The following is a 12,584-nucleotide window of genomic DNA, read 5'->3' as shown; positions in this document are numbered from 1 at the left end:
TGCCTGCTGACAGTGCCCGAACAAGTCTACTGCTGTCTGATTTCTCAGTTTCCACAGGAGAACATTTGTGAGGCAGATGGACATGACACATGCATCACTGAAGTGTAATAGCACAGTACATTCCTCAGCTAACAGTGCACCTCCACCACATTTCTTTAAGAGGGTGGCTGGACTTGTCATGCCAAAAGAGACAAGTTTTTTGTTGTTCTAGGTTCCCTTGAGGTCAGCAAGGCTGCAACAAGAAATTTCTACAGCTGTCTGACACCTCAGCTTAGACAGCACACAGAGGAGTTTATCATCAACTATATTTGATGCTTTGATAATTACATGGAGTGTGGATAATGAATTGAATGCAGCAGATCAGCCACACTTAGCTACAGAATAAAAACACCTTTATTAGATCAGACTAAAAGAATCCAGAATGCAAGCTGAAGAACATCTCCTTCTCATGGTTTGTAATGCATAGAGGAGCAAACATTCCTAAGCTGCAGTCCCACAATATGCAATAAATCACTGCCCTATAAATCCGTAACAGAGAAGCCCTATGGCTAACACAGAGCTCTTGAAAGAATTACTGATGAAGTTTACGCAACCAAATCCTTAGTCTTGAACAAATTAATGTTTCATTTCTATTGGACATAAAAAAACCCCTCAACTTCTCTAAAGTAGCCATTTTGCATTTAAAACAAAACAAAAACCACAACAAAACAAAGCCACCACAGTATTGTTAGCATCTGTTTGAGTTACTCAAACGTGCAAAATAACAAAAGCTTTGCTCCAAATGAGAGCAAAGAGGTGGACTGATAAACTCCTTCACACAGTATGACCTAACACTCTCACTACTTGCTCTGTACGCTTTACTGAAGGAAAGTTAGGCCTTGAAGTTCTGCCATGGTCTTGCTGGTCTCCACTATGCTTTAAAGTCAGCAAAACAAAGGTTGTCCCTGCTTAGGACTGTTTTGGTTTACTATTATCAATATGCATATGCAACCCAGGAGCCCAGCATGTAAAGCTGAAGTGCCAGTTTTATTCAGCTCAGTACTCTCAGAAAGCAGAAGACTCGAGCCATCTGCAAATCTTGCTTTCCATGCCACTGCTTTAAGAATCTCTTTGACCTGTATTTATTATAAAACTATTAATATATCATTGTTTGATTATCTCTATTTGCACTTGCCTTTTTTCTTTACCAAGAGCAATACAAATTGTAGCTGAACAGCAAAGTCGACTTAAGGGCCTGGACCTTTAGCTGGCAGCTGAAGACTCCACTTTGAGTTACAAGTACTGACTGACTTGATTTGTGTTAGCACTGGTAGCACAGCCAGTCATGCTAGAGCAGGTTTGTTGTCAGCATTAAAATGAATGCACGCTGGGGTGAAATACAGGTTTAGAGCACACCAGGAAGTGTATTTTAAACTAGAACAATAAAGTTTAAGGAGGCCTGAAGTGATGCATGTGCATGGCAAATGAAAAACAGCAATAAAATAAGACTTCAAAACAAAAAGTACCAGTAAGTGGTACTGAAAAAGTAACTGGTGCTGAACAACAGCAAGACAGAAGGGTGAATCCCTCGGCCCTAGCATTTAACTTTATAAGACACATTCATTTATTACTGGACAGAGCTAGGTCCATCTATTGCCATATTCTCCAGAACAAATGACGCAAGTGAACTGCTGTTTTTCTGGTGGGCCTATCTGATGCTCTCCTTCTCTCCTTCCAGAGGCTTTCAGGAGCTTAGCTGCTAAGAAACAGCACACTCAGAGCATCCTAAATGGAGATTAAGCTACTTCCAAAATTAGACCCAAGGCTCTCCCGAATCAGAACAGTTTATACTTTGTTTTCTGATCAGTGATCAAAGTTGGCATTACCACAGCTCTGACTGGTTATTTTGTGCTCATCTTTTTTCTGTACTTCAGCTCTTTGTGAATGACACTGCATTATTTTTATGCAGTATTACTTGAAACTGCTATCAGATGAGTGAAAGCCCTGATTTGAATAACAGCTCTCACTCTTGCAAAGGCAAATCAGTACTTCGAGTCTCCTGCAAGTGTTCATGAGGAAATCCCAGTTTAATATCCAATTTCTTCAGCTGTACTCCCCAAAGAAGCTGACGCATCAAGCTTTATGCAGGATTTGGACATACATTAGCCACAATCCACAATTTTGAAGCCTAAATATCCTTCTCCACCCCCGCCCCCTTTTTTTTTTATAAATTATGGAGTCAATGGGGTAAAACAGCAACTTACTTTCATTAGGGTAATTTACATAGGATAAACTCTTTAAAAATGGCCTTTCAGACTGCATAAAGGAAAACAGCACTGAATGCTGGAAAATAATTCAACTTTTTTTTTTTTTTTCTGCTGTCTATAGGCCAGCAAGGCAACCCAGCTGAAGAACAAATACATTCCTTTTCTCCTGATATTTACATGTTACTTCTTATTAATGCTTACCTGAGAACATGAGGAGATATCTTTGAAATTCTTTTCAAGCACAACAGATTTGGTGTCTGGACTGATAAGGTTAACCTCAAACCTTCCAACCTGAGGGAGGTGGTGGGAAGTGGGAGAGAAATAAGTCTAGTTTATAACTGTGTTGGAGGCATAACATTAACAGCAACAAAAATGTCACAATCCAGCCCTTTCTTGCTCACATCGAGTACCTTCAGCACAACATCTTACTCGGCAGGAACAAGGGTGCCATAATTCAGCCTATGTTGAGTAAGAATATTTCAGCAAGAACAATACACTCAGCTGAATAGGAAAAAGACTTGCAAAGAAAACAGCTCCCCCCCTCCCTTTTCTTTTTGAGCTATTTTGGTCCAAAGATCACACGTTTGACAGACAATACCAAAACCTTTAGTAAACAATGTGACCAAATTAAAAGCTGCAATAAAAAAACAGAATTTAAAATTTTATTTTTATTCTATAGCACAGATCAGCAGAGAAACTACGCTGATCTTAAGGTGATACTTTTTGGTTTTGTAATAATTCCAGATGAGAGAGAGTAGGTTCTGCAGCAAGCTATCTTTCAGCTTTCCCAAACTGCTTCTTAAGCGTATGCAATTTATTCCACAGACCTCAGGGAGTTTTTCAGCTAAATCCTTTTCAATATCAGCAATAGTTGTGGCTTTCTAAAGGGCAATGCATTCTCACTACAGTTAGCATTTCCCCAAGAGAATGAAAGGCAAGAATGATCTTTAAAGCAAATTGAAAGACAAAACCGAGGCATTTAGCCCCCTGTTACTTTAAAGTTCAAAGATTTTTCCTTTTATGGGTCACATCCTTTAAGTGTCCTTTTGTTATCTTAATGCAACCTCCAAAGATGTCAAATGCACTTGAAGCATGAGAAGAAATAACCATGAGGTCTGAAGGAAGAGACCTTCAGTGCAGAGTGCTCATCTGGGAAAGAGAAGCTGAACATTAATACAGTCATCATAAAGGGGCTGGCTCAAACATAAGGCTGTGAAAGCCTTATGGGAAGTTGTGAGTGTCTCTTTAATTCCACAAAAAAGGGGAGTTGTTCACATGGAAGTCTTGATTAATTCTCTTTTTGAAAGAATACTCACTGTGTTCAGCTAGGTCCTACAGCTCACCAATACAGGCAAACCAGAACTGCATATAAAAGAAGTATTTCCCTAGAAGCTCTGCTCCTGTAAGGAAGTACTCCATTAGTAATTCCTTTTCCTTAAACTTTACCTGAGCTCATGTGTTGAGGTGATTTCCTTAAGAAAGTTCAGCTACTTGTGTTCCAATCATTTATGAACAGAGACATAAATATTTACGACAAACCAGGAAACCATACTGGCTCTTGACAGATTCTGATCTGTTTTAGCAGAGGACTTTAGAGCCCTAATGGCTCAATGGTTGGACTTGATGATCTTGGAGGTCCCTTCCAACCTAAAGGATTCTATGATTCTGTAAGATCTACTTATCTTGAAAGCTTTTCTCAGCTTCAAACTGCACAGGGGAAGGTATGGTGCAAAACCAACATGACATAGCTCATCCCGGTACACACCTGGAACAACATTGTCCTGTTCTTCTCAGAATCGGAGGGCTGAACGTGACTGGGTGCACTTGCATGTCTCCTGCGTGGCTGTATTTTCAGGTTTGTGTCGTGAACCCTTCTCTGCATAACTGCAGTGAGACTGCTGCACCGGGAGCGAAACTCCTGCTGCTCATCAAAGCCAGAGTCCTCTAAGATTCGCTCTGGAAAGGAGCCACGAGTGCTGGCCAGGCTGCTCAGGTTGGTCTGGCTGCCCACTGTAAACATTGCAGCGTGCCCTGCAGCGTTAGTTGGGCTGTCCGGCTCCTCAAATGGGCTATCCAATGGAGAAGTTGGCACATTTCCTTCACACAGGGGTAAGTCCAAACTTGACTCGTTATTCCGCTGCTCATTCAGGAGTTTCAGGCGCTGGCGCTCGTGAAGGCTGAACTTCTCAATGCAGTCATCAATCAGTGTGGAGGGAGCTTTCTTGTGAGCCACCGTCACCTTCCCACAATACAAGACCTCAAATTTTTGAGAGTCATAGAAGGCATCATCACTATCCTTACTTGGTTTGGCATCTTCTTTCAGTGCTGCTTTGGAGACTTGTCTTATGCTGCTGATGACATCAGGAACCTAAGGGATAGTATGAAATGTTTGTTTAGTAGCCACAAATGAGATAGGACAGACAGTGATACGTCAAATATTTATGTAAGAATTTACAGAGTTATTTCTTCAGCAGACTGCCACTAGGTTCTTGTCTGACAAAACGTAAATTCTCACTTCTGTACAGAACTTATGCAGTAGAAGCAAAGCAAATAATTTGTTTGTTTGTTTGTTTTTCACTGGAACCTGCTTCAGAACATAAGTTTTTTTAAATGACCAGAATGTCTACTGACAAGTGTTCACATCTTTTTTTTTTTTCTTAAGTTTTTTTGAGACTGCCTTCTCTTTTCTGTAACACTTTTTCCACATCAGCATCTCTTACTGATGTATTTTGCAGAGGGCCATCACCATTTCTTTGTTTTCACTTTGCAGAACTAGATATTCCATTCTTCGGACAGTTGTGGAGACAGTTTTGTGAGAAAGACCAGCAATCCCCAGTTTCAATGGACAGTTTTGGAATACAAGCAGCAAGCATATGGAAATTCTACCAAAGTACCACATACAACTCTATTAGCTCTCATTTATTATCTACTACAAAAACCTGACCCCATCCATCCTATGACGTAGCCTACTTCAACATCACACTTCCCTGCTGTCTCAGTCATCATGCAATTGAGAAGAGAACCCAAATCTCTTTTCCTCTGTTGTTCTTAGCTACAGATCTCTACTATATCCTGTAAAGCCAAGCCACACATCTCCAGCAGAACCTCTTGATTTCATCCGATCAAGATGAAATTACCATCCAATCTTTTAAGGCCACATGTCTCTTCTTCCATTTTATCCCCATCACCTTGGGAGGATACCTGCCTTCAGTTTATTGTTCACATATTTAATGTGCAAGATCCTTTTTCATTTTTCCTTTACTAAAGAAAACAAGGACCTGTGCAACTCTACTGACTGCAGATTCTAGTTGCTCTTTCAGCAGTACCTACCTCTGCTTAACCAAACCTCTTTTTTACCAGGTCTCATCTTCTCTGGAAGGATAACAAATGGCATCATGTTATATGTGTTGGTGAAGTTACTAGTGACAATCAGATAAAGAGAAAATATCTATCTGATTTTCTTTTCAAGAGAAATCAATTCTCAACACCGACCTAATCCAATGCAATCGATCAACAGCTTTTTTATTCCATACAGATTCCCACTATGTCTAGAGTACTTCATATTTTGTTTCAAAGTATTTTTTCTGTTTAAAAAAAAAAGGTAACTCAGAAGTCATACCTTAGTAAATAATCCATGCTCCCTACAGTTATCTCTTTCAGTCACATGATACCCGTTGAAACTTGCTAACGAGGCAGTAATCTTGTACGCCAATACTTTTGCAAGTCATAGTGGAAAATTATCCCAACTTATTCCCCATCCACCATTACACACTCCTCATCCATTGGGCATTCAACTAAATTCTGCTTCCAGCTCATTATTGCAAAATTAAATTGAATTACAGTAAGATCTCCTGACCATTTGGCTTTTATCCTTATCGATGTCATCATCACCTTAGTTTTCAGAGGCTAAGAGTTAGTCCTGATATGACACAGATACTTAAGTGTATTTAATCTTCACTTTTTCTCAGTACCAGGTGGCTTTACCATCACCCAAAGCATGCTTCCTTCCAGCCATGCCAGCTTAGCTGGTCATAAATAATTCTCACTTTACACACATCAGTTCATGTTCCAAGATGCAGCTCTTTTCCCACTGATCAGTCCTCTTATTCTTTCTATGGTCTGTACTGAAAGAAGCCCTAGAGTTTAAATCCCTTAGCTCTCTAATTTAGCAAAATTCACAAGCTAGTTGTCTTTTAATTAACATTTTCCTTTTTAGAATTCAGAACCTCTTGGAAGACAATTCACTTCTATTTCTATCCAAAGTGCAGTAACAAATGATAATTCTATTCAAAATGCATAACTTCTACATGCAATCAACCAAAATAAACAATATCAGCTGCTTAAGCACAATTTGGATTTTTTTAAGAAGTGTACCATCACTTCCACTCCAATAACTGGGTCCTGCCACTTGCTCATCACTTCTAAGACAAAAGGCTGGAGAAGGAATTCTTTACTGTTTTTAATAACACCCAATAGCCCCCCAACACATGCTATCTCCCCCCTCCCCTGCCAGTGAATGTCCAGATAGGCTGGGGATAAGACACTAACAACTCTATCACAATAGGATTCTCCATCCACACCTTTCTTTCTCAGAGAACTCCTCCACAAACATACACCTGAAGTTTTAAGTAATTGCAGTTCTATCTAAAAACCTCACCCTATCATCCTGCTGTTTATCATTTGATTTACTTCCATCTTTTCCAAATTCTGCATACTCTTCAGACACTAGTATCCAAGTCACAATTACTATTTCACAATCTCTGCTGCATGTAGAGCTTTTGCTCCTATCCACCACCAATTGCTACAGTATTTCCACTCCAGCACAGAAGATTCCAGCATTAGAGCAGAGGTTTCAGTTCATACTGCCCAAGCAATCCTTATTCCCTACTTCATTTAGATAACCTTTTTTACAGGCAATGTTATTTTTTAGAGTGCACCCTCATCAGTATTTGCCTTTTTCCTATTTGAAAAATGGAGACCTGTTTATGAGATCACTGTAGTTATGAATACTTTTCTTACATAAAGCGGAAAATAATGTAATACAGGGATAATACAATGGACAAGAAATATCTGTCAGACAGTCCAGAACCAGTTCTGGATGCTTACTGGTTGTTGCACGAATTCTCTGGAGAGCATGGTGTGAAAAACAGCTTCAAGTGTAAGATGTAAGACAAATACTAACATTGCTAGGCAATTAGTTATACATAAGGATTTCACTGGTCTTTAGCATACAGGAATAGCTGTATGCTGATGACTATGTGCCAGCTTGTATTGTTAGACCTGACATTCTTCAATTTCAGAGGGATACTACCTTATGAAGAACCAAAGGCCACTGCTACCTACAATATTTTCATTTAATGTTTTGACTTTGGGAAAAAAAAATGTAATTGAAACCAAGTGGAGTCTGGAAAGAAAAAAAAAAAAAAAAAAAAAAGAGTTTGCATCTGTATTTTCCTGAAATGCAAGACACAGGAGAAGTTACACAATTATCAAGTATAACAACCATCCCAATGTGGCTTTTTACACATTTCTTTGGCATATATCATCGGGTTTTGACACTTTACTGCTCTGTATACCAAAAGTTTCACCATCGAAGTTGTGTAACTTTTTTGGCTTTGGATATTAGCTTATTACCTGTTAATGTTGAAATTACAGGGCAAAGTTAGAGAAGACAGTAAGCAGAACGGAGATCTTAAAATACTGAATTAACAGGATGAAACTGTTGAACTACTTTTAGAAATCTCTTTACTGATATCAAGACAACAGACTTCTGGAACATTCAAAGATTATTGATGTGTTTCCAAGTTCTAGTATTTCCCTGAAGCAGTCTCATGAAATTAAGCAGCCAAAGGGGTGAAATGGCATTCTTATTCTCATAACCCGCAGGGCCATTGAAGATCTTCCTGGACAGGTACTATCAGTTGCTACAGTAGTGAGAGAATAAAAAAAAAAAGCAGCTATCACAGTTTTTCAGCATTCACTAGTATATAAAGAAAATAAAGCCTTAAAATATTTACATATTTAATCTATTAAAAAAAGGGAATTTTTGTCATCAAACCTTGAATATAGTTGTGTCAAAGATGGAGACTGGAGCAGAGGGAGACAGGCAGTGTATTTGCATGGTATGAGAGGCATATTCCAGCCAAAACAAACCCAGTGGTGCTAGCACTGAACAATGCAAAAAGACTTAATTCTCCCATGCTTTGCCCCTCCCCAAGTCCCATGGTCCAGGGGCCTATCATCTTTCTCCAAATATTGCTGGGCAGAGGAGGAGAAGATAACTACCTCCCAAAGGGAGTTGCAGAGGGCTTCTCAGGCAGAAAGGTAGGAGCCATTGGTGCTGTGACAGGACAGCGGATCCCAAACCAGACTGAGGAAGCAGAAGAGTAATGTAGGCTACAGGTATCAGTCATGAAGTTTCCTTAAACTGTTGAGGTGTAGCAGGCTATTATATGAAGTGGAACAATGCAGTTACCAAACATAAATAACACATTAAAAATACAGTGATAGGGCAATGCAAACTTGTTATAGATACGTTAACTTGTATAGACTGGGAATATAAGTATCTTGAACTTACATTCTAAATGCTAATTGTCCCATACATTGTATTTATTGACCAAAGAACATAAAAAGTCTATTAACTTCTCACTTTAAATGCTTAAGAGAAGAAGATGACAAAACAGAAGCTTCAAGGTCCTTAAGAGCTAAAACCCAGAGTGCACACATCACCAGGCAAAGAAATTGAAAAGTTCGCATAAAAACAAACACCCTTCATGAGGAGATAGATAGGGTAAATTATAGAGATGAAGAGACTATAAAACTTGTTTATTCAAACATATTCAAAGAGCAAAGCTGTCTCTAATACTTAATATTATGCTTAAAGTTATAAGTACACTGAATTCCATCAGCTATTAGTAAGTTGATACCAGACAAAATAGATGTGAAAGCTTCAGATGAGCTTTCCTACCCTCCAGGATATCAAGAGTTGTACGCACCTGTCATGAGACAAGAGCAGCATGTGAGCCTTAAGACTCTTGAAATTGTGTCCATCCTAAATCTCTGAATAGAGCCAAGAGAACTCAGAAGAGCAGAGATTCCCTCTTCAGGGCCTGTACCAAAACCCCCCACAAATAGAAAAGTCAATGCATAAAGACAAGAATGGACAGTGGGTACTTTAAGTAAAAAAACCAGACATGTGAAAGTAGCTCAGCTTCTCAGTATGAGGAACATTCAAGAACTTGGCTGAGGAGGACAAAAAAAAAACTCACAATGAAAAAAAAACAAACAAAGAAAACCCCTAAGTACCAAAACCGAACAAACAATACGGCGAGTTAAGAGGTAAGTAAGAAGAGCTCCATGACACTGAAGAAACAATATTTCAATCCTGTGAAAGAGGGTCAATTTAATAAGTCTAGTTGAAGAAAAAACACAACACTTGAGAATCCAAATCAAATTTGTTATTATAATATTTGAGTAGCCTCAGATTGTCTGAATCACTCTTCATCCAATTAGAATCATAGAATAGCTTATATTGGAAAAGACCTTAGAGATCATCTAATCCAACCTCCCTGCCATGGGCAGGGATACCTCTCAACTAGTCTAGGTTGCTCAAAGCCTTATCCAACCTGGCCTTGTACACCTCCACGCAGGGGGCATCCACAACCTCTTTAGGATCCATTAGATCCGATTCAACACATGGTGATTCAATAAGTAAAGTTACCTGTGCTCAAATCAGAAGAGATGGCACTAGTCAAGGTCTGCATCACCTACAGTGAGACTCAGCTACAAATATACAACATAAGAGGTAAAGTGTGGTAAGTGTTCACTATACTGTCACAGACTCCATTTACTATAGAAAATAGAGTTTTAGTAAGCTGAAACTAATGACAGCATCAATTTTAGCCAAATGGTCCCACAATCTGTTTCATTTGTACCACATACCCTCCTTAACCCACCCTCCCCATGACCTTATGGGCCACTGTAGTGCCTCATCCACTGGTGTAAGTAAGGCTGCAGCACTTAACCCTGGCTAGAAGGCAGGTATAACAATTCCCTAGGGATCTGCTAATTCCAGCTCCGCAGTCCATGGGCTCCATCCAGTTCTGTCCCTTGGGACTGCACCTACAGCATGGTCAATACCTAATGGAGAGCAAACACCCTCCTCACGCGTAAGCAGCCCCCTGTTCAAAGTGCATGTGAATGGTACTGCCGAGAGCCACCCTACTCTACCATCAAGAAACTTCACTGCGCCTACAGCAGAAATGTATTTTCATGTTGGAAACATCAGTTTAACTGATGTAACTAATGCAAGGTTTTTCACCTGACCTGATAAAAACCAAAGTGAGGGTTAAAGCCAAAAAGAGGACTATAGGAACAGAGTTAACACCAAATTAAAACTTTGTTTCCGGGTCTTCTCACATCACTCAAGTAGGGTTTTGTCAAAATTAGTTCCAACTTCATCGATCCTTGCCTTAAAACCCCACAAAATAACTTTAGTTATGAGGTGTCTATCACCAGTATCTTGAAGCTGCAAAACAGAGAGGCTAGCAAGCCTACTAAATCATGCATGCTATAGCATATCACTAGAACAGTTTGTCACAACTCTAGAATAGGCAGACTATCGCCATGGTGCTACTGAATGCTCCTTTGAATAGTGGTGACAGAAGTTAAAGCATTTAAAAAAAAAAAAAAAAATATATATATACATATACACGCTCCCTTTGCATTTACAACAACCTCCAGTGACCAAAGGTGGAGCTCCCCTTTCTGCTAGAGGAATAACATTAAAATGTATCCCACAGTAACTACCAAGCAGGGCTTTCAATTTTAACTCAAACTTAGAACTTGAATGCCACTGATACTGCTAAGATGAACAAAATTCACTGGCTGTATATCATTATTTCCACAGCTGGACAGAATTTCACTGTGCAGAGAAGCTGTAGCTCTCATTAACTTGTTTCTAGCTTCCAGGTGGAAAATTTCAGTCTGGGATTTATTAACAAAGCAAAGCCCCTCTTCATACCATAAAGCTTATAAACATTAGCTTGACTGTGAAATACTAATCTAACAAACATGCCTAACAAATCCAGCTACTTACTGACAGCAGTTCTAGCAAGGTGATTATTTTCAAAGCAAGGAAGAAGCTCTGCTCCTCTCACTTCATCAACACCTGAGGTGCAGAGTCAGAACCATGTGAAAGAGACCACAGAAAGAAACGTGAGATGAATGAACTTCACAGATGCACGTTAGGAGCAGTCAGTACCTTCTGGTGTGGGATCCAGTTCAAAAGCACAGGCATGTCCAGGCAAAACTGTCACCAAACTTCAGTGGCACAAACAGGAGGACTCATGAACAGATTCCTGGGATAAGTGGGTGCCAAAAGATCCACCTCTCACAAAGGGCTGGCAGTGCTGTGGCAGCATTTCCTCAGGCTCAGCTGGTGATGTCAGGGTGCAGCAACCATTACGCTTCAAAAGCCAAGGACTTCCTGACTCTGGCTGAAAGGACCCACACCGCCTTGCATTGGAACAACAAGTCCCAGTCACGACCCAGCTACACGTACTTAAAAACTAACAAAAGAAAAACAGGATGTGGACCAGAAATTTCGGAAAGTTTCACATCTATCAATTAGAAACTAGCGCAACATGATAAAAAAAATCAGGAGCAATAGGACATGACTCTTCTCTTCATTAGCGCTGCCTGTCCGTAAGAATGGAGAAGCCGGCTACAGCTGGGAAACTTGAACAGAGACAAAACAAGCCATATGTCACATCCTGCCACGTATCAGGCATTCGCCACTGAGGCACAGTTCTTATCTTACAAAAAAACACACCCAAACGCCAGCCAAAGTGAGCCTATCAATAGCTATTCTCAAACTGAAAGGTGGGAGGGGGAAAAAATTGTTTTCTTTTAACTGCTACAGATGTTCTGACTGCCATCCAGTAAGTACAGCACTGATCATCCAGACCTTTTATGCTTCCACAACAGTCTGCTGCTCTGCACGAGACAGTCCACTTCAGTTTTCACCGTTGCAAATGCATCTTCCATTTCCCCAGGGACAAAAAGACTGTCTCAGAGTGATTCAATTTATACAGTCACACAAGCAGTTTGTTGATTTGTTTCTGCTAGAGATATTTAGAAATTAGAACAGAAGAATTTATCTCCATTGGCTGACTTTGTGCTGAAGGAATACTAACCATCTCCAATTTTACAGAAATTAAGAGAATCTGAAGCCCAGAGAAACGCTGTCAAAAAGGAAAAAGAGTAACAGCCAAACTGCTAAGCATTTCTGTAACCCACCTGCACTTAGTGTATGTACTGGTTTGGGGGAGGGTGGTG

At 39.9% G+C, this 12,584-nt stretch overlaps 1 protein-coding gene across 1 annotated transcript in view; it reads right to left on the bottom strand.

Moving 5' to 3' along the window:
• The window catches only part of LOC103782534 (TBC1 domain family member 4-like), a 49,330-nt gene extending 37,786 nt beyond the window's left edge, over positions 1-11,544 (bottom strand). Inside the window, 3 exon segments of the mRNA XM_008950304.1 lie at positions 2,448-2,537; positions 4,012-4,614; positions 11,509-11,544. Of these exon segments, the coding sequence (XP_008948552.1) occupies positions 2,448-2,537; positions 4,012-4,614; positions 11,509-11,544 (729 nt within the window).
• Between the last annotated feature and the right edge of the window lie 1,040 nt (positions 11,545-12,584).

The sequence above is a fragment of the Merops nubicus genome, unplaced genomic scaffold (genome assembly GCF_000691845.1).
Source record: "Merops nubicus isolate BGI_N331 unplaced genomic scaffold, ASM69184v1 scaffold10322, whole genome shotgun sequence".
In the NCBI taxonomy this organism is placed as follows: Eukaryota; Metazoa; Chordata; class Aves; order Coraciiformes; family Meropidae; genus Merops; species Merops nubicus.
Note: the sequence above shows the minus strand (reverse complement) of the source record. Positions and strands in the feature narration are given on the sequence as shown.